The 27,098-nt window shown below is 34.6% G+C and overlaps 1 protein-coding gene across 5 annotated transcripts in view; it reads right to left on the bottom strand.

Annotated features, from left to right (window-relative positions):
• LOC145688374 (uncharacterized) overlaps positions 1 to 27,098 on the bottom strand; it is a 726,484-nt gene that overhangs the window by 409,658 nt on the left and 289,728 nt on the right. The window contains exon 1 of one of the 5 annotated variants that reach the window (XM_081762539.1): positions 4,932 to 5,087. The exons of the other annotated variants lie outside the window; for them this stretch is intronic. Within the exon in view, the coding sequence (XP_081618665.1) occupies positions 4,932 to 5,072 (141 nt within the window). The 5' untranslated portion in view covers positions 5,073 to 5,087. Of the gene's footprint in view, positions 1 to 4,931; positions 5,088 to 27,098 lie in introns of those variants that run through there. 5 annotated transcript variants of the gene reach the window in all.

The raw sequence follows: 27,098 nt of genomic DNA, 5'->3' as shown, positions 1-27,098 counted from the left end.
GTGTTAAAGTAGTACTGACAAGGGAACATCTTATATTGATAGTAGCATTGCCCAATCAAACAATGCGCAATCGATAGAGGAGTGAAGAAAAGTGAGAAATCCTAAGTTTTACGGGCCGACACCAAGAAACACAGGAGATACAGGGAAAATAAGGATCGAGAATCACGTGAAGATAGCAAAAGTACATAGACACAGAAAGAACTTCAAAATGATTAAAGTAATCAAAATGATATTTACACAACAGTATAGTAAACAATCATTGTAACCACAGACATGCTCATTAACATCATATGTAATGCACTGTTGCAATCGGAGCACAAAATGAAGTTTTGTTAAATGACACGGGACACAAATTCCGGCCCTACATCTAGCTTAATGTTGGATTCCAACTACTACTATGTTGCAGAACGCTCTAAACGGAAATCGAACATGTGCACCAGCAGCGAGCCTGCAGACCACTTAGTTATCCAAGGGCATGGAACATTTCAGCTTATGTGCTGCGTTTCGGTACTATTCTGACATTTTCCTTTGGCAAAAATGCTTCGACACTGTGCTTCGTCCATTATTATTATTATTATTATTATTATTATTATTTGTGGTCTCATATTTTGGCTTTAACTAGTTCGAATCCTGTACTGTATGTACTCTTCTACTTCCAAGATTCATAACATATTGCCTTGTGAGAAAATATTGGTAAAACTTATTGAGTACAATCGGAGATATGCTCCTGGGGGAATTTCTTAACTCTGATTGGAAATTTTCTCCGGGTCATTGAGTAAGGTGGTGGATTTGAGCCAAGTGGTGTTAAATCTTTAAAGTAATACTAATCAATGGCTTATATCCAGAATTGAGATGCGCACATGGAAGATCATAACGCACACTGCATTACTGAAATTTTAGACGAGCGAAAAACCAGGTAACAGCCAAAAAATATGTATTAAAAATACTAGGTGTTCCACCCGAACCTTATACCCCCTATACACTATAGGTTAAAATAATGCTGAATTAGAAAGACCCAACTGCTTAGATTTAACATTTGCAAATCAACTACCCAAAATTCCATCACATATGTATATTATCCTTTAAGGATTTTGTTATACAGGCAAGTAGTATCGCAGGCAGCGACATTTATTAGTGTGACTACTTATTATTAGGATCATCGTGTCATACAGAGTAAAATATTTGTTGTTTATTATTAACATATACACTATACAAGATGATGCTTTGACTAAGAACTTACCCTGAATGGGGAGGGAGTTTAGGAGATTGAGGGCATTGAGAAAGTTTAAAAGTAAGTACTATTTTTGAGGGAGACGTTTCAGGAGAATTTAAGGGTAAGTCATAGTCATTAGGGGTCAGCATACGTGATTCAAAGTAAAAATCAGTTTAACATGTAAATTATTCATTGTAGGAGCGAAGTAACTCAAGTGGTAGAGCGTTGGCTTCGCATTCGGGAGGTCGTGGGTTCGATTCCCACTGCCGACCATCCTGACTGGGATTTTCCAGGTATTCCTCAGTCCTACCAGGCAAGTGCCAGGATGGTACCTACTAAACAGGCCCTGTCCGAAAATTTTCCAAATCCTTTCCATCGTTATTGTTGTTAGATATCCAGTATAAAATGGCCTGTGAGCTGTATCTGGTGATTCTTAAATAAATAAATTCAAGATTGCTAATAAAACTCCGACTGATCATATACATACATACACACACACACACACACACACACACACACACACACATATATATATATATATATATATATATATATATATATATATATATATATATATATATATATATATATATATATATATATATATATATATATATATATATATATATATATATATATAAACGAGATCTCGATTTAGGTGCCGTTCAAAACTTGTGGCATCTGATCCAGAAAACCCAATATATTTCATTCAATCATAAATTTCCTTTTACGCCTTATATATGGACAACTACATATAGTGTAGCCAAACCCAAACTATCACCTAACCCTTCCGTTAAAAAAAAAAAAAAAAAAAAAAAAACTAGATTTAGGGACCGTTCAAAAATTTTGTGGCTCCTGATCGAAAAACTAATTATTGGCCAAGATCACAATCTTTTGATGCATTTTCTTGAATCATTCCTAAAATTCTTGGCCAAAATCGCAATCTCTTGATCCATTTTTTTTGGATCATTCGTAAAATTCTTGCTTGAAACTTAGGTAATGCATTTGTTTTCTATGACGGTCATGTTTAAAAATTGAACACCACTACCTACTGGTTGGAGCAAGAGGGTCAACTGCGCATATGCAGATTTTGTAAAGGAATTTAGTTCTTTGAAATACACGTCCAAACATATTAGATTTGATTACTTACACGCTGTAGTATTTGATGTATTTGTATTAAATATGTAGTATATTTCGTTTGACTTATTTATGAGTGCGGCAAAGTTTCGAACTATTTTTCTTGTTTACAAGTAACGTCAGCCGCATGGCAGGTTTGCCAGGTGTACTAATTTTACTTGAAATTTCTTTCATATGCAAATTTTCACTAAGAAAACGACAACATCCTAAACCAAATCAAATATACTATGGTATATTTACTGTAGTTAGTAAAGTTGCAATGTGTGTAAATTATTTTTGTTTTACATGAAGTATTGCGTGCATGTGTGGTGTGTGTGTGTGTGTGTGTGTGTGTGTATTTACGGCTGCACTTAGAAAAAAATATGTGCCGGTATTTTGCCTCCCCCTCCCCTTGGAAAAAATCCTGCGGTCATTCCTGAATGTGTACTTATAATGAATATTTGCTAAAATCAATCCCGGGCGAATTACGGAGTGTGGTGGAAAAACTTGATAATTCTCATTGAACCTACCTGATCAACTTTATTCAAAATAATTTAATCATTATAATAATCATCAGCAATTAAAGCATTGAACGTTCTTCATTAAGAAGGAATTAAAAATGGAAAACTGGAATACGTCATTACAAGGGAAGATTTTACACGGCAATTTATAACGTTAAATTATAACATTAATTTATAACGTCAAACGCCTTTATGCAACATTTTGGCTACCAACTTTTTCGACCACATCTCACATTTTTTTCCTGCGCTCGGAAAATATATTACTTGTTTTAAAATACTATAGATTCAATGACATAGAAAAAAATACGAATGCCTCATTTTGCTTTCAAATTGTCATTAAATAAACCAATATGTTATACCCATCCTTTTCTTTATAACATAAGCGCAAATTATGGTGGTGTCATTGATAAACTGCATTACTATTTGAAATATAAGGAAAGCGTCAGAAACGGTTGTCGAATTCTCGATGAGAAGTGTATTGTCAAGCGGCCTAGTTTTCAAAATGTCCATATTTCGTTGTGGCTGCGGCGTTTACAAAAATAAGAAAAATGAAATCTTTAAGTTTTACGTCCCACGATTATGCCAGCTCTGCTAAAGGAGACGGCGACAATGAAGAAAAATGAATGAGATGGTGGAGGAAAGTGGGAGGAAATGGAAGAACCCCAAGAAAACTCAAGCACACGGTGTTTACCCACCATAAAGTTTACTTTATGCGAGCTGGGATCGAACCAAGGACCCCATGCACCAGAGGTGAACACTTTACCACTGAGCCACCGTGGCCCAAAAAGAAGAAAGAAAGACAATGAAAGTAAACAAATGAAGGAAAGAAAAAAAAGGAAAATCTATTTCTTGTCTAAATGTAAAAAAAAGAACATAGAAAACCCCAGTTATGCCAAAGACATGGCAAATTTAACTACTTCTGCTAATGTACAGAGTACTTGCTTCTTTTGCTACACGGCGGGAGCTCATGTGGTTCGGATTCTACGTTAATTAGTAGGTCCACGTCTCACATAGCCTCGCTGCTGAACGGGACGCTAAACTGAAATTCAACTCAACTCTTTTGCTACACGACACAGTAATTCAACTCTCACGCTTGTCTAGTGGCAAGCACGAGCTCCTTTGGTGAACAGGGTACCAGACTCGGAGGAATTATAGTGGTTCAGATTTCTCCTTAAACGATATGTTCACGTCTCATGTAGCCTCGGTGCTGGAAAGGGACGCAAAACTCCAACTAACAAAGCTACACAAAAGTTAAATACAAGAACGTTCTGGTATGAGTAAGCATGTAAACGCATAATACCAGGTGTATGGAAAAATCAATTATTCCCTTCGTAATCAGGGTCTTACGGTGGATGCTTTCGATGTTCATAGTTCCTGGTTTGGTCCCGGCGGACTACTTGCCTCAGATACAAACCCGCCTAACTGTCTGCACCACTCTTTAATCAGTAGATTTGGTCTCATATAACCGGTAAATGATAAGCCAAAGAAGAAGAATTTATAAGTAATGACACGGTATTCACTTTGACTTGCAAGCTTATGTTTGCAGATTTGTTTTGGCTCCAAAGAACGCCAAGCCTACCAAGGTACATTGCCTCCCTATTACACTATGAACTTAATCTTAAATATAAAAATATTATCACTTTTTAAGGACTCCTAGAATATATCTTTTTCAGTTCTGCGTTGAAATTCTGGCACTCACCTACCTTTAAGTTATTTTTACCACTAAACTTCTATCAGAGTATTTAAGTCTGTACAATATGTTCTCTAAATATGCATCTCATCTGCTTGATACAATCAAAGATACATTATATCAATGTTAAAGAAAACTTCCGAGAACACTGTTGAAAGGGAGGACCTCACCTCTTGTGAAAAGAAAGCATTGACAACATATTCTGACATTTTGTGGTCACACACACACTGTACACTACATAGAATTTCTTCATTCAGTTAGTAATAAATTTGAATTAGTTCTCAGTATCTAAGCAAGATCATGATCCTTCATGCAGAGTTATCGTATGTACGCCGTGAATACGTATTAATGCAATATTATGGAATCTCTAATAATGTTCCATTAATCTTACCTTGAAGCGCTTCCATATTCTCCGCCACACCATTAAAGCGTCAGTGTTGGAGTGAGATGGTGATCGCCCCTGGAGGTCAGGAGGAATCTGCATCCTCAGCAGGAGATGAGGAAAAGAGTCCCAAGTCCTTCCTCCCTGCATGCTTAGGGGAACTCAAACAGCTGACACACATCGACGATACGGGAAAGTGTTAGAACACAACGCGGGCAGAAGTTTTAATCAATAAAGTTTTCACTGTTTGGGAGATACTAGTTTTGTGGGTCCTACCGGTGTGTCGTTGCTTCAGGTCATTAGAGAAAGACTCGGTTAACCCCACACAGCGTTGTGGCCTCTTAACGCACAACCTCTATCTAGTTTCCTTTCATTCTTTTTTTTTTATGTGGGGAGGGGGAAGAGAATATGAACAAGAGAAAGTTAAATATATACGAAAACATGATATCATCACATACAATCTCCGTCTTCGTTATACATACATGAACCAAATTCATAATTCGTAGGTAAACTGAACACTACAAATCGTTTATAAATCCAGCTTCCGGTTTATGGAGTAATTAGAATTTGCTTAGGAAAAGAAGCGGCAATATGACATTCTTGTCACATTTTCAAAGGCAAACTGATATGATACACACTTCCACTGAAATAAATACTGTATATTCGTATTTTCTTTTAGGGAGTTACTTGCTCTGATAGTTTATATTTTAAAGACAATATTTTTTTCCTCTTCTAAAATGACTTTCCAAAAAACTTTTGAGGAATTTGCCTAAAATTTTTCATCTGTATAGCAATCCTTAATTGTTTCCGAATTCAGAAATGAATAGTTTAAAAGTTTATACACTCATTAATAACAACTTCTAAAATAACTGAACAAGTGCAGTACTATTTTCACTGTTCCATGTTAAATTATATTTTCTTTGTTTCATTTTAAGAAAAAGAAGAAGAAATGTGCCGACATCAGATCCTTCATGCAGATCTAGTGGCTAACATCCCGAGCCTTTGCTACACGGTGTTCCGGGTTGGGTTCCGGGTGGGAGCACTTTGAAGTTTGAACGCAATACGGTGGTTCTGATTCCACCTTAAACTGTAGTTAAACGTTTCATATAGCCTCGGTGCTGAAGAAGGGAACTAATCTCTAACAAACAACAACTGACGTCTACTCATTAACTTAATTTCGATGTAGCGAAAGAGAGATTACTAGAAAAATTTTAAATATTGAACACAAGTGAACAATGATGAATTCTGATCTTTAAGGAAAACCCATACAACCCTTCTAATCCGACTGAATTTCCATATACATTTAAAATTTCAATCAATTTGTTGTCATAAAAGAGAATGAAATTAACACAATTAAATGTAATGTCAATGAGTAATTAATTACTCAGTTGGTGTTGTAAATCATCCACAAGTGATGAAAGTATAAAAATGAGGAACTAAATAAAAAAACGTATCTACGAGGTCCTGTAGGCTAAAGCAAGAAATTGATCCGCTAAGAGCAAAATCCTAAATTTTGAATTAAAGTAAAGTTTGCAAGTCTGAAATCTACAGTCTTGTTAAAAAAAAAAACGAACACCTATTGGCCTTTTAAAAGGATACATTTTGGCAACCGTGCATAGGACATTTAGAGAATTTACTTGTAAATACATATCTCAATTGGGTTAAAGAAATCAACTTTTATTTGATTTAATTTCAATAATCTCAAAAGTGGGTTAGAGTATAGTCCTTTTCAAAGGGAGGTGGGTGGCGTTTATTTTTTCTTTTGGTAACAAGACTACATTCATGTTCATGAAGTCTCGAACACCCACCACTCTATCATAAGCCTTCTCTATTTGCTGTAGTATATGGAATGTGTTGAGACTGTGTTAAAAAGAAAGATTCCAATTGAATAAAGAACATGTATAATAATATGTGCTCCAATTTTATCTAAGATTAAGGATAGAGACTTCTGAAATTAAGATACCTTCAAATTATATTGAAGGTGACTGTTCATACTCAATTTGTAATTTTGGTATCTTCTTTTAATTAGCACAGAATTTAAACACGCTTCTATAAGTTCTATCCAAGCCCTCTTCCTCGTTCTAGGGATTAGTAGTGCACGAGGTACTGGGTGTGATTCCGGTTTGGAAAGCATTGAACGCATTAAATTGATTCAAATTCCAGTTTAAACTCTAGGTCTTCGTACTATTTAGCCTCGACTGTGACAAAGGGCAAAAGTACAAATCAATTAGAAAATATAAATCAATCAAATAACTCTAAACGCAATCATTACAATAAAAATATAAAATGAAGTAACAACTTCTAACAGTTGTATTTAAAATAAAATAAAACATTTACTCATGTCAGGCGCACACCCATATATATATATATATATATATATATATATATATATATATATATATATATATATATATATATATATATATATATATATATATATATATATATATATATATATATATATATATATATATATATATATATATATTGTTGGGAGGGGCTTAAGTTTTTGGTGGGAAGTCCAATACTACAAGCCACTACCTCTATGTAGTATTGAAGGGTATTATTCTGTACACGATAAGTAATTAATTTAGTAATTGTGTAGTAAAATACTTCCATATATATTTTATAAGAGAAAGAGTTCAGATGAAGAGTAAGATCGAATTTTTATGTAACATCAATAATTTTCCTGTTAAACAAGTACAGTTTTATTGAGAAAGTGTGCAAATTTAAGTTAAGAAGTTATTTTGGAGTAACAAATCCAGTGGACTCCCCCCCCCCATGGGCGCGTCTCTGCTCACAGTATGAACCATATGTTACTTTACGTGACATTTCTACCATTAGCGTTTACTTTCGCTGCATCAACAGAAAAGGCATCAGTTCTAAAGGAATTTGCATTGTGTGTTAAAATCTAGTCTGTAATGCATGCGACCACCAAACATGGAAAACCAACATCCTGGTGAACTTTGAAGTATATTTTACTGTGACAGCTAGTGCACATGCACACAGCACACTGAAGAAAGGAAAACCAGCTTAGAGAACTACTATATCAGCAAATTTACCAACAATTCAAAAGCTTTAAGAAACCTTCAGGTCACATTACAAACAGTTCAGATGGCTATAAAATTCAGAATTTGTAGGCTGCAAAAGGTAACAATTCATTTGTAAGATGTGTGTGTTACAGAAATATCTCGCATTGTTCAGAAAAAAAATGAAAATAAAAAATCCTCATCTTTACGAAATAGTGCAAAACTTGACAATTCAAATTATAAATATTATTTCTCTTTAAACCTAATAGCATCGACATTAGTATCGATATCACAAAATCCATATTTTACCAAAATGTAAATAAATATTCCTCCTATAAGGCACAATAAAATATTTAGACATCCGTGAATAATTAGCTCAAATGTAAGAGACACTTACAAGCTGCTAAATCTAAGGCAAATAGTATTATGATAAAACTCAAATGCATTCTAAAAATACAAGTAATGACAACAAACAAAAATTCGCATATACAAATCCATCATCAAACTTATTATACTCTAGGACAGCGTTTCCCAGCCGGTGTGCCGTGAACGGGCAGTTGGTGTGCCGCGAGGAAATCGAATCAAAATTATTAATTTTATAGCAATCAAATTGCAAGACATAGGAAAAAATGTATATTTGTATTTTATATCACTGTGAACCTCTAATATGATCTGTGAATACATTACTATGAACCTTTACAGTTTTAAGTTTCATACCGTGTTATTTTTTTGTACATTTTTAATGTTGAGAAAGTATTTGTTATCACTGTTATGACCATTATTGCTTCTTTATTGTTGCAGACTATTGCGTAACTTGAAATTTTAAAATATTATTTAATCCTTTCGACAACGCAAACACACACATATTATCTACATTTGTGTTTTAAAACTAAAAGAGATTTGTTTGTTCGTTCGTTATTTAGTGATCTTTCTTCTTAGTGAAAGGTTGGATACAGTTTTCGTAAAAGAAAGCGTAGTCTTAAAAACCTGAGTCCAATATTTCATTGCTATTGTTTTTTTATTTTTAAATTAGAATGAGAAATAAGCACAATGATTTAGCACGGGCGAAAACCAATGATCGAACTTTCTTCTCTGTGACAAGATCAATAAAAAAAAAAACTATTTTATATTTACAAATAATAATATAGATGTGTGTGCCGCGAGAATTCATGTTATACGCGTAGTGTGCCGCAAGTTGAAATAGGTTGGGAAACGCTGCTCTAGGGATTGCAATTATACGCTCCACGACATTAAATATACTTCGAGAATAGAACGATAGTGGATCTGTACAAATCTTAACGATTTGATTTAAAATGTTGGACAGGAAAAACAGAACTAACATGTTATATAGCAATGCTTAAAAACAAACAATCCTGAAAAAAAAATATTAACATCTAGCTATATCCTATTTTAAAATTATTAGTTTTGTATGTAACTATATATGAATCCGATTCTACTATATTGTTGCAGTTGCACAACTTACCACAAACTTAGAATATATGCTTATTGAATCAAAAAGATAAACATGTTGATCTAGGTCTCTCTAATGTATAAATTATAGGGAGACCCGGCTTCGATTCCCGGAGGGAGAAGTGATACGGTACTCACTACAAACTATAAGTCCACGTCTCGTATTGCATTGAAGTTCAAAAGGGACACTAAGCATTAAAGGTTCAATCAATATAATCGACTATAATGATCAAAATGTGTGAGTTATAGTCGCTGATTTAGTGGCTAGCATGTGCGCCTTTGGTGTATATCGTATCGTTTTTTTTTCCCCGGTGGAAGAGCGCAACAAATTTAATTTCATTATCATTTAATTTCATTAGTCATTTGTCTCTTTTAGCCTAAAGAATATAATCCTGCGAAGTTAGACTAAAGTTTCATTTATTCGGTCCAGGAGACCCGAGTTTGATTTCCTATGGGAGCTGATGTGGTTTGAATTCCACGTCAAACTATAGGTCCACATTTCGTACAGCTTTGATGTTGAAAAGAGACAGTAAACATCAAAACTATCAACCAGTGTCATCGGCAATAATGACCGTACCCAAGACACAAAAATTAAATCATCACATAATAACTCATAGTAAGTTTTCTGGTTAAAATCTCCGTCCTACAAAAGCCGATTTTTTTCTTGCATCTCTAATTATCAGTATGGCCGATATTATCTATTTTTTTATTTTGTATGTACCTTAGAAAGACTTCTAGACAATGCATACAGTATCTAGGAAAAGTATTTCAGTTAAAATCATTTTTAAGTTCCTTAATTGGTACTACACTTCCTACGCATTATTTTCAATACCATAATCTTCTTTATTTTTTCAGTAATATAGCTGTATTAAAAAAAAATCAAATTAACACACGTATATCGTTTTCACTAAGTAACTGGCCTTTACATTAACCATTACCGTTATAAGTTGTTTCCAGAACAAGTATATGCATTCACATCATGACAATCCTACCACTTATTCTTTTCAAAAAGTACTGTAAGTGGATGGTTGATTAATTTTCAAATCCTCAGTCTAAATCTCCTGATTTCAATCAAGAAAATGAAATTCTGTTGGTGATTGTTAAAGGCAAGTCTTCACACTATGTTCATTACTGAATGGGATCAGAAAATAGTTTATAGATGTTAAACCAGTTCCGTTCAAACCGTGACAAAACAAAGCTATTTTCTCTGTGCTGTGCATCGATTAACAGATACGAGAAGTAATCCGTATTATCTTTCAATCACGAACCTGAGGTGAAACTAAAAGTATCTTCCGCACAATCAATGATCAGTAAGTGCACGTCTTCATAAGTGAAAGCTGTTAACATTTCTTTTAAGTGTCTGTTGAAGAAGTAACTAAAGCATTTATTAAAAAAAAAAAGAATAAACGATGTCTAATTCTGTAAAAGACAATATATATTGAATGTTTCGGGTCAAAGAATTTAATCCATGCCTTCCAATCATCTTTATATCCGAGATATCACGTGACAAGCAAATGGGGACCTGGAGATGAGGGCACCTGAACTGGGTCATCGTTTAGCCCATGGAGAGTGCCAACTAACGACCTCAACAGTTCCTGCTTCTCCACAGGTCAAGGTGAAATTTTCTGTTTACAAAATGTGCATGTTATATCAAAATAGCTCAGAATTTGTATGCATAGCACATTAAATACATATACAGAAGTGCATAGATGAGTAGATACATTAAGAATTAAGAGTGCATTGTACTCTTTGCATGTATTGTTTCTTAAACGTGTTCACACACACAAAAGTTACTAATGCAACGTACGTGAAAACGGCACTAGTTCCGATAGATGGATTATTACTTGTGATGCTGAGCAGTGTTGAAGCGATTCTTCCATTTTCCCTCACTAATTTCAACCCCGAATTATATGACTGAGTTTTTAATGCCAAGCAAAATACACATAATGTTTTACAAACATCGTAGTATTGTTACGCAATTCTCGTGGAAATACTTAATTTATAAACGGGGTAAGGGTTGATTTACTGTCTTATTATGAATCCATTTCAGCTCCATCTGTTCAGCTCCTCAGAAAAATTTGCGCCATATTCCATCAAAATTGAATGATTTTATTTTACGAAAGCTATTGAGAACTTCTTTTTTTAATCATAGTATATATATATATATATATATATATATATATATATATATATATATATATATATATATATATATATATATATATATTGGAGGGAGAGAAGTAAGTGTCATTTTTGACCGACTTCAAACATTGCGAATGTCTAAAAGCCTCAACAAACATACCCTCATATTGTATCAGGATGGAGAAACTAAATGGATGGAGTACATAAGACAGTGGTTCCCAATTACTTCGGAGTTGCGAACACCTTTTCATTCTTAAGACGCCGTAGGGCCCCATAAACTTAAATTTTGGTGTCTGCGTAGCAGTAGTACTAGTGGATACGTAGGCAGCAATACTAACAACAATTAAACTAACAACCTTTCTTTATGTTATAAGCTTGTTATGTTATCATGGCGTTAGTTACATACTTTATAAATTAAAATATACAAATAATGTTGCGAATACACGGACAACTAGGAGTCCTTGGATCAAAAATTGGGAAAGACTGACGTAGGAAGTCATAGAATATATGCATATATTAATGGAAGGGGGAATATTTATCCTATATGAAGGGGGTAATTTCACCACTCACTCATAGCAGTTTTTTAATCCCAAGAACTAAGGACTGTAAGATATCCTCAAAGAATATGTTCACATGTTCTAACAAAATCAAATATTTCTTACGAGTTATTATGAAACATGTTTCTGAAAAGATCGAAGGTGTGAGGCTACATTAATGTTTTATTTGGTCTGTCACCTAATGTTTTTGACCTTTAAGACAAACAATCAACATTCTGCTACGGCATCGTCCTACTCTAGTTCTTTTTCAAGAAGTTTATGATATTTCTCATCACAAGCTACAACCACAGCACAAATTATATATATACACAAAACTTAGCAACTACATCCCTATCTTTGACATGTTGCTGTGCCGCAATGATGAACATTTTCTTTGCATGACAACGTATAATTATTGTATTCTTTGTAGTTGTTTAATTGCAAAGCTCTAATATAATTAAAAATAAAGATTCGCATTGTTGTGTTTAGTAGTTCTCTACTTGTGGGTTTCGGTCATGGGTGTTTTCACAAGTCTCTTTGTAAACAGCAATTTACCATCGGAAGTTTCTTTTTTTAATATGTTTTTAAAACTTCTTTACATTGTTGTGCTTGTAACTGCATACTGAATTTCAGCTCATAAAACACAGACTCTTGTTACAATTCTCTAAAGTAATATTATGAAAAGTGGAAGAATTTTTTCATCAAAACAAGGCACAAGAACGGCGGAAAAACTATTTATTGGAGTGTCAAGTATTTCAGCTATGAGATAGATTATGCATTAGGTGCTACTTTAGTCAAGGGTAAAAGTGGATCTGAAAAGGTAGGGGAACGCATGACGTCACGCTGTCCCTGTGCCTATCTTTGACGATTGTAATTTTTTTTCCAGAAAGTGGGGGGACGCCACGGATATCTTCTGGAAGCTGGGAACGGAGTCTCCCCGCGTTCCCCCTCACTTTTACCCCTGATTTTAGTGAAATTTACACGTGCTAGAATCAACATTAAGGGTGTCTGGAAATGAGAAGAGATGCTACTGATAACAGTGGTCAGCATAAGTTACGTTGTCTTGCAGGGAATTGCTGTATTTTAATAATTTTGACGTGCTCATTCCAAAAATGGAAATTGTTTCCATCACGTACAGTTTTTACACAAACCTATAATATATTAATTTCCCTAATTTAACAGAATAAGGTGTTCTTTCAAGGTTGCCAATGGATGGTGCTATATAAGTTAGTGTAAAATACATTTATTTTTACGTAACAAATCTTTCATTTTGCAACTGCATATGAACATAAATAATGTAAACACTTACTCTACCTTCTCATGATATATTATTGTAAAAATTACATTGAGTTTGATTATGTATGTGCATATTTATAAAGTTCCAGAGTAACATTCTAAATACGTTATATCCGTACGATATGTTAAATACTTATTTTGACCCAGTCTTTCTGGTTAACGTGTAGTGACTCAATTGTTAAAACATAACATCAAGTAAGTGTTTGAATTTTACTGATATGTTATGTTACGTGTGTAGCAGTTACAATGTGCTCAACAGACTTAGTATTACAAGTTTCCGGGACTATAACTCGACAAGTTTCAAACCAAGATGCGCAGAACGCTGCGGAGCACTTCGTATTCCGCCATCCTCCCCACTACTCTTCCATCCACTGGTCTGGCTTTGAAAGTTCCAGTGATACTAACTCACCAAACTTATGTTACAACAAATATCACCTGCTAAAATGTTTCAAGTCCGAATCTTACTTTTTTTTAGTAGGTTAGCAACCTCATGGTAGAGGTTTGCACGAGCTCGGGCCTAGGGCCGGGCCCGGGCCGTAAATTTTTAAATAAACAATCATATTTCTCGGGACCTTTTCGGGCATAATACAACGATATTTTCTGGAGAACTTTTAACGCACACCTAAATTTGTAACTTAAGACGCCCACACTTAAAAACGCTGTGCAATTGAAAGAAAAGCTGTGTAATAGAGAAAAAAAAACTAAAGTAACAGAAATAAATATGCTTAGCTTGTCTGAGTGAAAATACTGCTTCTTACACTGAATTAAAAGAACAAGAGCATTGGGAACAATGTGTCTTGGTTTTTTCTTCAAGACAATGTCAGTTTATATTATATGAGAATTTATATAACTTTTTTTTTAAATTCATAGTAAACTAAATGTACAGGATAACCTTTATTTCCTTGTTCTCTGAATCATGAAAGCTTTTTAACTGCAAAATTAAACATCTAATTGTTGCAAATAAAAAATACAATTTTGCCTTAATTGTTAAGTTTTTGTAATTCGGGCTTATTTCGGGCTCATTTGATTATCACATGGGGTCGGGCCAAAATGCTAAAACATATTTCTAACTCGGGTCGGGCCTCATATTATTAATTCACGGGCCGGGCCCGTGCAGACTACCTCATGGATACACTGTAAGCAGTGACTCTTTCCGACGGGGCGATCCCTTCACGCCTTCTGAAAGGAAAATTTCTCTTGTTGTTATTATTTTTCATTGGTACGAACTGGCACAGTCAATATACAGCATTTACACTCAAATGTTGTAGAAAATCCTCAGACCATTCCGCTCCCTGCAGATTGCAACACTGCAAAACATCATCGTCGCGGAGAAGGGAGTGGGGAAATGTAGGATTAGGTGCGCAACAGCTAGGCTGCAGCGTTCTGTTTACAAACTTTTTTACTTATACCTAGTAGATCCACGACGAGGGCTATATTATTTTACAAGAGCAGAAGTCTGATGATTTTTCCAATGGGTACAATTCAAACTTTAGATATGTACTTATTTGTATGTTCATGCTCTACAACTAGTTCATAGAAAGTTACACTATACTATACTATAGAATGTTATACTAAGGAATAACGAACAAAAATGTAAGCAAATTTTTACACAAATACCGACAGCTTAACCACTATTGAAACTAGAACTCAGCAGGTCTGATAATAACTTTATTTATGATTCTGAGAATAACAGGTTGTCAGATACACGTTTTTCAACACGCACAAGCAAAACAAACAAGTAACAACAACAACAAAGTAAGATACCCAACACGCGACCTCACAATGTTAGTAAAAAGAATGACAACATAAATAATATTATATACTTATATATATATACTTATATATATATATATATATATATATATATATATATATATATATATATTGAGGATACTGCTTGCTATTTCCTGCTAACGGTGCAACTAGTAGCCACGTGGCCAAAGCGCGGGATTTCTATTTGCGCGGTCTCTGCTCTCCGGTGACAGACCAAATCTAGGAAAAACTGGAGTAATTGTTTAGGTACTGTCTCACATAGCCTTCGTATTGAAAAGATATATATATATATATATATATTTGGTCTAGGAATTAATTCGTGCGGTTGGTACGCACACATTGAAGCAGTAGTACAAACACAAAATACATAAATACCTTAAGAAAAATATTGTCCATCGCTAGACACCACTTTCGCCCATCTGTCAGGCAATGTACGGATTCCGTGGCGAAAGAAGTCCTCATCCTTGGAAGCGATCCAGTCAGAGACCCAGGTTTCGATATCTTCTGAAGAAGTAAACCGCTGTCCAATCAAATCGTTGTTCATGCAATCGAACAAGTAGTAGTCCGAAGGAGCAACGTCTGGTGAATACGGCGGGTGGGGTAAAACTTCCCATCCGACATTTTCTAAATAGGTTTTGACCGGTTTTGCGACATGTGGGCGAGCGTTATCATGTTGAACAATAAGTTTATCATGTCTGTTCTCCCATTCTGGTCGTGTTCTGGCCAGAGCTTGCTTCAAACGCATTAATTGTCGTCGATAACGTTCTCCATTCATAGTTTCACCCGGTTGCAGCAGCTCATAGTACACCACACCTTTCATATCCCACCATATGCACAGCATAACCTTTGCACAGTGAATATCTCGTTTTGGTTGTGATGGACCTGGTTCACCTGGTTTCACCCAGGCCTTTTTTTCGTTTAGGGTTCTCGTAATGGATCCACTTCTCATCACCCGTAATAATTCGATGCAGAAACCCCTTTCTGCTCTGTCGTTGAAGCAGCAATTCGCAAATGGTTTTTCGTCTTTCAACGTATCTGTCTTTCAATTCATGTGGAACCCAATGTGACATCTTTTGAATCATTCCCATGGCTTTCAAGCGTTTGGAGACTGTTGTTTGATCAACGCCTAATGCTGCTGCAAGTTGTTCCTGCGTTTGACACAAATCCTGCTCGAGCAATGCTGTCAATTCTTCGTCTTGAAATTTTTTTGGCTGTCCAGCTCGCTCTTGGTCTGCCAAGCCGAAATCACCACTTCTAAACCGTGCAAACCACTTCTGACACGTTCGCTCAGCTAGAGCATGGTCACCATACACTTCCACCAAAATACGATGACTTTCAGTCGCACTTTCTGCATGTTAAAGTAATGTAGCAGGACACCCCGCAAAAACACTTTATCAGGCACAAATTGCGCCATGTTCACTTAACTACAAACTGGTGTTGTTGACGCTTTAATCCACTGCCCTGTACTACGAACGATACGCGATGACAGGGGTTTGCAACACATGTGTGGATACACGGAACTGTGGGACGCTCCGTTCGTTGCGCCATTTCTTGTCCACCCGCACGAATTAATTCCTAGACCAAATATATATATATATATATATATATATATATATATATATATATATATATATATATATATATATATAATTGCAATCTAGGGATTACCTGGTGGGAGAGATAGAGAAAAAGCTATAAAATGTCAGTAAGATTTGGTAGATCAGTAGAACACAGGGTATAATGGATAGAGAATGGTGTCTAACAATTTATGACTGATGGGATTTGTTAGTTTCATATTTCATAGTGAATTCCTTCATAAGGACTACACAAGAGAAATTACTTAAATACGCGTGGTTTAATTACTGACACAGTTTACTGATCCAACCTTTATTTCATAGTAAATGTACAATGAGTGGTTAAGCATTAATTTGAACTGTTCAAAACGCAGTACTGCTAATTAATTATTCATTTATTATTAATTGAACCAGAAGCGTCACAGCGTACACCTCGCGAAGGAGTTTGGTTTGTCATAGCGTACATAACGTGAGAATTAATTACTAAATCGCGTGAAACTTTCTCGATTCAAATTCAAACCGGAAATGGTAGAATATTTCTACCATTTCTGGTTTTAGTAAATATATTAGAGGGGAGATTGAATATGTTCTTGGGGTATTTACTTTATGGCAGTAAATCACTTCTCGTTATCTATTACCTTTTGTTGTTCTATAGTAATCAACTTGATAACATAAAGTGATTGATTTCTGGTTTGAAACGAAATTAAATGAACTCTTTCAGCTTTACGTCCCACGATCATGTCGTGTACGTTAAAGCAAACGATGATGATGAGAAATGAATGCAATGTTGAAATTAATAAAGTGGGAAGAAGCGTGAGAACCCCGAGAAAATACATAAACGCGGTGTTTGTCCACCACAAAGTCCACTTGGCGCAACCCCACGTACACTCATGTCCAAAATCATTGTCGCACATCTATAACTGTCTTCTTGTAACGATATAATTTGATAATGATTTTGCAGGGTATTATTTAATACTCATACTATGTGTATAATCGGGAAATGTATATTTGTAGTAAATTTCATAGGAAAAGAATTATAAATACGAAAATTAGAATGAGTAAAACAAAATGTTGCTAAATGGACAAGAAAGTTCTATTTTCGTTTTGCTGTTCTTATTTACTTCTCTTTCAACATAAAATTCTCCACATACATGTCTTTGCCTATTATACACATACTAACATTATAAGAAATACCGGGCGAATTCGTAATCAAATTATATTCCTACAACAACGTATTTATAGACATGCGACAATAATTTCGGACATGAGTGTACCAAAGGTAAACGTTCTACCGCTGAACCACCGTGCTCCCCTGATTTCTGGTTTGAAAAGTGTTAAGAACAAATGTGGTACCTATTCTTACAACGTTAAATCGATTCCAAATCGACCGATTTTCGATAGCTGTTATTGTGTTTGAACTACGTAGATGAATATTGAAACCGGAAGTTGTGCTCGATTTCTGTCACTTCTGTAGTGACGGGGACAAATAACCCCAATGCTAACGTCCACATTAATAATCAATCAACTATTACTTTTGGTTTTAGAACAGAGTTAAGGATATATATTAAATATGTTCTTGGGAATGTAAGAAAAAAATTCTCGCTATTCATCAACATTCTTGCTTTATATTGACCAACATAAAAGCCAAAAATGGTTAATTTCTTCTACTTCCGGGGTGGATGAAACACCTTCGTCAACGTAATCAAGTCATAACCTTTGACCCACTGCGTTCTCGCCAAAAGTAATGGTGATCCATAAACTAGTTCTTCAGATTGTGTGTCTCGCGGACGGACACACGGACAAACAGAGTAAAAAAATGTAAAAGAGACACAGGCAAACTAAACTCCTTAAAATAGGCACAACTCTGGAGTACAATAACATGGTTACTTACGACGTATATGTAAATGATCGTATCAACTGTTTTGTTTTATCGATAAGTTGTTACATAGAAATGTTTGCTTATGTATATTATATTAATTTATGGCATTTTATAGTGATTCAGTTACTCTTTATTGCAAGGGGATATTTCTTATTATTGTATTTTATTTATAGTGTGCCTGTGCCATAGGCAACTTAATGGAAGATATCGCATAGGAATATAAAACAAATCTTTGTCTATAGTAGGATTTCAAAAAAAATCTAAGATTAAATGACAAATGAACGGTATTTAAAAAAAATATTCCTGCATTTTCTCTTCCTTCTTTTTTACACAGCTGGAGGTAGTCTCCATCTGGAGTCTGTCACTAATTTTACGTCCCTCGAGCTGTAATTTCACATTCCGCCACCAGGTGGCAGAACATCCTGATCCTCCAAGTAATGAGTCTGAAACCCAACAGATGGCACTGCAGTCATAACGGAGATTGACGTGAAACAATCTTGCATCCATGGTTGCAGTAGGTCAGTAGTCCGTTTTGGTCATTGCCACTTATTTTTTCCCTCTGTTTTCAAGTTGTATAGTGTCATTGAACGCATTTTTTTTTATGGAAAGAAGCAGGAAAAAATGCATATAAGATTTCAATCTTGCTCTTTTTATTTTCCAGCGACGAAACGAAATTATGGTTTTCGTGTAAAAAAAGATATTGGCCCTAATCGAATTCTGGATTTCAACCGATTTACACATATCATGTCCGATAGATACCGAAAAGGTGATTTTTGAATATCTGTCTCTTTATTTGTACTGAAGTATGATCGCTTAGAGAGCATACGTTCAACGTATCTCATTCAAATTTTAAACTTAAGAATTTTATACCATTTCCCATGGGGAATTTTTAGCATTTCTTTATAGACCTAAAAAAATAGGATAATTTACTGAAGGATAAAAATAGAAAGTGCGATTTTCTTTTTTATAAAAGTATAACAATTTTGTTTACATCTGGTAAATCAATTTCTCAATAACAACCACATATTATGGAATAAGCCGTTACTCAAGAAAAAAGAAAATCAAAAAGAGGTAGTTTACTTTTGGGGAGGAGAGTTTTTTCGGACGATTTTCTCAAGAATGGATTGACCTATTTTCTTCACATTTCGTTAATAACCTGAGAATATGGCAAAACTCATTTGTCCTGAAAAACCTACGAAGGATAATTTATTCTTGGGGCGTGTCTTTTTAGAAAGATTTTCTCAAAAACGACACACGCGATTTTCTTCATATTTCATAAATAAGTATTTCATTAAGAACCTGACAATATGGCATTGCTCATTTGTCCTGAAAAAATCTATTATTATTATTATTATTATTATTAATAATAATAATAATAATAATAATAATAATAATAATAATAATAATAATAATAATAATAATAATAATTATAATAATAATAATAATAATAATAATAATAATAATAATAATAATAATAATAATAATAATAATAATAATAATAATAATAATAATAATTGATGACTTGTAAATATTTTTTTCTTGAAACTTAATTAAATAGCGTGAAATATCTTATTATACCACTTCTATATGTGTAGTCAAGAAGGTTCAGAAGACTTAAACCCTCGGTGGTTGATTGGCTTGAACTTTAGTATTCGTTTCAGCACTGATGCTAAACAAAACATGGATGTACAGTCTAACGTGGGATCCGAACCACATGAGCTCCAACCTAGAATCAAGCGCAAGTCTTCCGTAACCAAGGGGCATACTTTAACCATTTAGCCATGGAGAGCTTATTGAAATCCTTGTTAAGGTTTGGAGGATACTACAGGGTGTCCAATACGCAATGCAACCGGGAGTTTGGGATAGTACAACTTGATACACGAATAACGGTTATACCAAAATGAAGCCTTGTTCATGCATATATTTTTAAACTAGGAAGCAACGTTTGAAGTACACTACGATCTAGACAGTACTGCCAGATGTAACCGAAGATGTAAATCTTTTTTTTTTTTTTTTTTTTTTTGCAAAGCATGTAAATTGACTCTTAACTCATACATATGGATGTTCTGTCGTTAATTTTCAGTTTGTTTAGTTGGAGTGGCTTGGAAACTATGGAGCAGAAAAAAAATATTTCCACCGATAACTAACCGGATGAGCCTCTGTAAGAGGGAACTAGGGAAATCATAGTTTTCATAAATTAACATTCTGAATTGTCAACTTTGCTGATGCTTCAGTGCATCAAAAGGTGTGTTAAGGATCTGTCTACATTATGTAATTCCTGAAAACAATGAAAAACAAGCTTTGAAATTATCATGATAAAACGTTTACTTACATGCACCCGGCAACACTGCTACTATCAAAAATGAGTTACCAGCTCTACAGCGGATGCTGGGAGTGTTCCCTATTTTGATTCAAACACTGGTTCACACGTTTCATCATGTTTTCAGCACCTTTACGAAGATTAGAGGTGTTAATGTTCTCAATGGCACTGCAAATGTTCGTTTCCAGGTCTTGAATAGTTCGAGAATTGATCTTGTATACCTCTTGCTTTAAATAGCCCCATAGAAATGAATAGCAGTGTTGCCGGGTGCATGTAAGTAAAAATGCTATCATGATAATTTCAAAGTTTCTGTTTCATTGTTTTCAGGGATTGGATAATATAGACAGATCCATAACACACCTTTTGATGCACTGAAACATCAGCAGGGTTGCCAATTCAGAGTGTTAATTTATGAAAACTACGATTTTCCTAGTTCCCTGTTACAGAGTCTTCATTCCGATTAGTTATCGGTGGAAATGAAAAAAATATTTTTTTCTGCTGCATAGTTTCCAAGCTATTCCAACTAAACAAACTGAAAATTAACGACAGAATATCCATACGTATGAGTTATGAGTCAATTTACATATTTTGCAAAAAAAAAAAAAAAAAAAAAAGAAAGAAAGAAAGAAAAGAAAAAGAAAGAAAGAAAAAAGAAAGATTTACACCTTCGGTTACATCTGGCAACATTGTGTGGTTCCTAATGTACTTCAATCGTGGCTCACTACTTTAAAAATATATGCATGAACAAGGCTTCATTTTGGTATAACCATTATTTGTGTATCACTTAAGGTTCAAAAGTTCTACTGTCCCAAACTCCGGGTTGCATTATGTATTGGACACCCTGTATATTGAACAATTGCTATAAAAATGCTTATCAGCCTGCGTAAATTCTTGTCTCAAACACTTGCAAAGAGGACCATAATTTGAGTACGTCCTTCTGTAGTTCCAACCTGCTTCTGTAATAGGGTTTCTTCATATGACACTAACGTGCACTCAAATCGGCTCACAAATGCTCAAGTTCTTTTAAGAAAAATAAATTATGTGGAGAAATTCCCATTTTTGTGGCTACTGTACGTTTGTATAATATTATATAGCCACTAGCAGAAATAACCATTTTTGCTTGGACATTATGCAACCTGTAACACAATAGAGTAGCTTACGTTATGTAACTTGAAGGGCTTATGATATACTCTATACTAGGGATATCAAACTCAGTATGTCAAGTGAATCAAATAACCATCAGTGCAGGATAGCGCGGTATTTATAACACATAAATAAAAGGTAAGAAAATACAAAATATTTATGGAATACTCTAGTTATTTTAAAGGAATAGAAAGAACAAAGAAAATCCGGCGTAGTAGATGGATATATGTTGTTTCTTTTCCGACACCTGACATATTTCCTGAAGCTTTTAGATGTTTGGAGACAAGGTGCTCGCACTTATAATTTTCAGAAGGCAAATTAGATGAATGTCTGTTAGTCTGTATTCCATCGATAATTTGTTCCTTTTCATAAGTGAGAAAAGTTGTTCACACAGATACGTACTACCGAGCATGGAAATCACTTATGATGCACTTTTGAGGGATTTTGAGAGCACGCAGGCAAAGTACTTTATTTGAAAGATTAGGAATACCCACTTCACTGATTTTTTGCTGAATTTACGGTTGTCGCACTGATTTTGTATTAATTCCATCTTTATATGGGTTGGTACTTTATTAATGTTGGTTGATAAATGACAGAAGACAGGAAGAGTTTAGTTTTAACCCTTTCCGGATCCTGGCTTTTTGGGCTATTTTTTAGACTTTCAGTCAAGCAGCTACTGTATCGACACTATTTATCTTAGGATCATGGTTCATACCTCATTCTCTTCAGAATAGAGCTGGCTTTCAAATGGTACCACTTGCATGCTCATACCGTATACCAGAAGCGGGAAAAAATGTCAAAGTGAAAGTTTCGGAGGGAATTTTTTTCTCGAACTTTGCCCCCCCCCTGGACCCCCCTGTGTCAACGTAGCCATTTTAAAAAATCTGAGAAATAGTACTTGGTATACTGAATGTGTGTGCCAAATTTCAAGTTTCTATCTTGAATAGTAAGGGAGGGAGAAATTTTATCAACATTTCCCACCATGCCCCAAATTACCACAAAACACTATGATCTCAGGGAAAAAAATCCTGAGACAACCCTAATTACCCTAGGGTCATGTATCGCCCATATTCTCTTCTGAATAGAACTGCCTTTCAGGCGGTACCATTCATATGTCTCCATCATGTATCTAAGGCGGGAAATTGCAGAAAAAAGGGATTTTTTGGTCTAAATTTCCCTTTTTTTCAGATTTTTCCCCCTCTGGACCCCCCCCTGTTTTAACGCAGAGATCTGAAAAAAATCTGATAAATACTACTAGGTAGGCTGAATGTTTGTGCACAATTTTAATCTTCTAGGTGCAAAAGTAAGCCCTCCAAAACAAATATACCCACCATGTCCCATTTTTCCCTATATAGAAGTATATTTTTCAAAAAATCCCTGACACGTCCCTAATTACCCTAGAATAATAATTCGACCGTCATTTTCTTCAGAATGGAACTGCCTTTCAGACGGTATGACCCCATCATGTATGTGAGGCGGGAAAATGACGAGAAACGGGATTTTGTGGGTAAAAATATCCCTTTTTTCACCCCTTTGCCCCTCTGGTTCCCCCCTGTTTTAGCACTGACATCGGAAAAAAATCTGGTAAATACTACTCGGTGGACTGAATGTTTGTGCAAAATTTCAATCTTCTACGTGGAAAAATAAGAACGTCAAAAAATATTGAACATAGGCTTAGAAAATGAGAAAATAAATTTTTGACTTATGACGTCATTACCTCCTATGTCTGGACGCAGGAAGGTCTGAAACCATACGTAATGTCTTCTACAAGGCCTCTGGACTTGAAAAAAAAAAACGGACGAAAAAGCTCAAATAGAAGAGAAATAACGCAATGTACCATGAAAAACGCGTATGGTACAAAATTGTACCATAGGATCCCGAAAGGGTTAATAGATTTGACATTGCGAAACCTTTTTTTTCTAATTCAGTCTTCAAATGCTAAAACTTCTCGGCAGACATTTTATACAAAACATACTTCCATGAACTTGTTTTGTATTATGCATAAGTTGGAAAGTGTGTCAAAATTTCGAATAATTTTATCTGATCATTCAACTTTGTAATAATTTTATCTTTTGTTTTTCTTAAATATTTAAAAAAAATCCGGATGATCCGAGGGCCGCAGAAAAATGAGTGAAGGGCCACAAATTTTGCATACCTGCTCTATATTGTTTGAAACCCCATGATGTCCAACCCTCCAATCTCCTGTTGAGTAGAAATTAAAAAAAAAAAAAAACTTCGTACGTGATTAGATTTATCTGCGTACGAAATATGGTGGCACTAGGTGATTTTTTTCTTTGAGAAACTCTGATGACACACATACACACACATTCGTTTATATATTAGGATAAATTTTACTTAAAAAGAATTTTTCCTTTTCCCCCAGAATTTTATCCTGGTTACACTACCAACAGAACCAAACCAACTAAACAAAAAATAATGTAGGAAGAGAGATATGATTTAATTAGAATGAAAACTTATCTTCGTCTCCCTTAGAAAAGAAAACACCTTGATAATATCAATGACTATGCCTTGCGCCGTCGCAACCCATGAAGAAAACAGTTGTAAGAGGAACTAGTCTTCCTTTGTCAAGTATATGAGAACAAGACTGTGGTTGTGGCGTCAGAACTTCCTTGAAATCCTCAGACAAGAATTGCTTTTGGTGCTAACACAAGAAGATCCAGGAATGTCGGCAACCATTCACACGAGTTGAGATGCGCACTATGTTTAGTTTTTATAGCTTCTGGCTTGTATTTCTTTTAATTTGTTTTATTGCTCCCTAAAGGAGTACTAACCTTTCTAACTTAATTATCCTTAATTACGAGCAGATTTTAGGATTTATTAAAAAGAAAAAGAAGAAGAAGAAATACAATCCTATGTATTGATGACATGAAACATCAGAATTAGGAAATGTAGTTATCTACATCAAGGTATAGCAACATTCTGCAGGGTAGACCAGAATTGTACATATTTCGATCTACTTGATGTTGTTATAGTGTATTTCTGATTGTAGTTTTGAGCAGTTATATGCTTTGTGCAAGATCTCGTGTAAGTAATGGTTAAGTGGAACTACAAGATAACATTATGTTGAAACAAATGTATTTTTTTCCCCTGAAAATATAGGAATAAATATTAAATCTGTATTGGGAGGTAAAGTCTTAAACTATTGCAAAGTTGTTACTAAGAATACGACTGCACAACGAGTAATATAAAAAGTGTAAGTTCTTCTTGTGCAGTTTTACCTACCAACACATTCCAAATCCCTTGCGTGTAAAAAATACATACAGTATCAGAAATCTTACATACATACAGAAATCTTATGCACATAAGTTGTATAGTTAGTGGATTTCTGGCGTTTTGCTTAGTAATCATGAATGTAATGTTTGTAGATAAAGCAGCATTAATTAGAGTAATTCCTTAAAGGACATGCTATCTTGAATAGGATTATAGAAATATTCTACTTTTTTTAAAAAAAAGAAAAATGCAACTCCTTCGATAGACCTGATATAAAAACCTGAACAATTCCTTCAAACAAAATAATATATAGTGTCAAAATACAATACATTTACGTAGTTAATACTGAAAAATTGCTTTGTTACTATATTATTTATATACAGACTTTGCAGAATTGGGATGGATTTTACTTCATTTTATTTCATTATTTTAACATCAAACAATGGGGTTATTTCGATTATTTCGTAAAGTTGGAGTACTTGCCAAGCTTCACTAAAATTAAATGAATAGTACAGGTGTTATAGTGGAACAGACATACAGTCGAACAGACCCTCAAGTACTACTTGAGTTGAGTAGTAGATCAACATATCGGCTCGCATTACAAACAGTTTTTTTCTTGTTAGATTATACTTCGCTACTTTTTAAATTCAATTACGATATTGAATTAACATGAGCATATTGTGTCCGGAATTGAACCCATAATGTACTGAATGATAGGAAATTTTCGACAAATCTACCTAAAATAAGTTTTGCTTCAAATGATTCTACTGCTCCTTTCTTGTTTCGGACATATCAAGAAATGTCAATTGCCTTGATAATAATAAATAAAAAAAAGATAAGGAGACAATATATACTATGGCATGAGAACACATCCATTTTTAAACCACACGTACAACATTTACATCGAAGAAACGAGTTTTCTCTTAAAACGAAAAGTGCAATACTTTGATTAAAAGCTATTTAAACACATCACAGCTCACTAAACCAGTTCTACAAGTTCATAACCAACTCGCGGTTGATAATATAAAAGTAGTAACATGCACAAGTAGTAAATCTTGGGGGACTCTGCTGAAACAAAAGAACAGGCTTAATACCACTGATAACAACTGATCGTTGACCTAAAATGTTATACATTATACTCTTGTTGAAAGGTTTTCTGTTGTTTTGGAAGCTTAAAATAAAATTTCAAAAACTTACGTGATTCATGGAAATATATGTGTGAGAAGATTTTATCACAGACGTGAATACTCGAAAAAACAAAAGACTGTTACCTTCACAAGAATTTGTACTCTCACTAAAAAACCGGATTAAAACACCTCAAGCATACACCTTCAGCATGGAAGCCTTAAGTTCAATTCTCGGTGGGATTTAATGTGGTTCGGAAATGAAATGAAGTAAAAATTCTAGTTTTACGTCCTATGGTTATGCACTTTTAACTAAAAAAGAGAAATGGTTACTGAAGGTGAACTGGTGGAATGAGAATGTAGAACGAAAGGAGAGGATTCCGATAAAACCCACGGACACGATGCTGTCCTCCACAACAGAGTCATTTGGTCTGAGATCGAACCAGGTATCCCTAGGACAAGAGGTGAACGTTCTACCGCTGAGCCATCATGCACATTTTCATGTAGCTTGCATCTCATGTTAAGCTGTAGATCTAAAATCCAAATCTTATATACCTGAAAGGACATATTAAACTAAACTAAAAACAAACCAACCAATATCTGATAATTTCTTTGTGAAAAGATCAAGTAAGTCAGCATCCTTCGTAGGAAATCCAATT

Source organism: Thermobia domestica, chromosome 6 (assembly GCF_964235325.1).
Source record: "Thermobia domestica chromosome 6, izTheDome1.hap1.1, whole genome shotgun sequence".
Classification (NCBI taxonomy): domain Eukaryota; kingdom Metazoa; phylum Arthropoda; class Insecta; order Zygentoma; family Lepismatidae; genus Thermobia; species Thermobia domestica.
The sequence above is the reverse complement of the archived record's forward strand: the minus strand, read 5'-3'. Positions and strand labels throughout refer to the sequence as shown.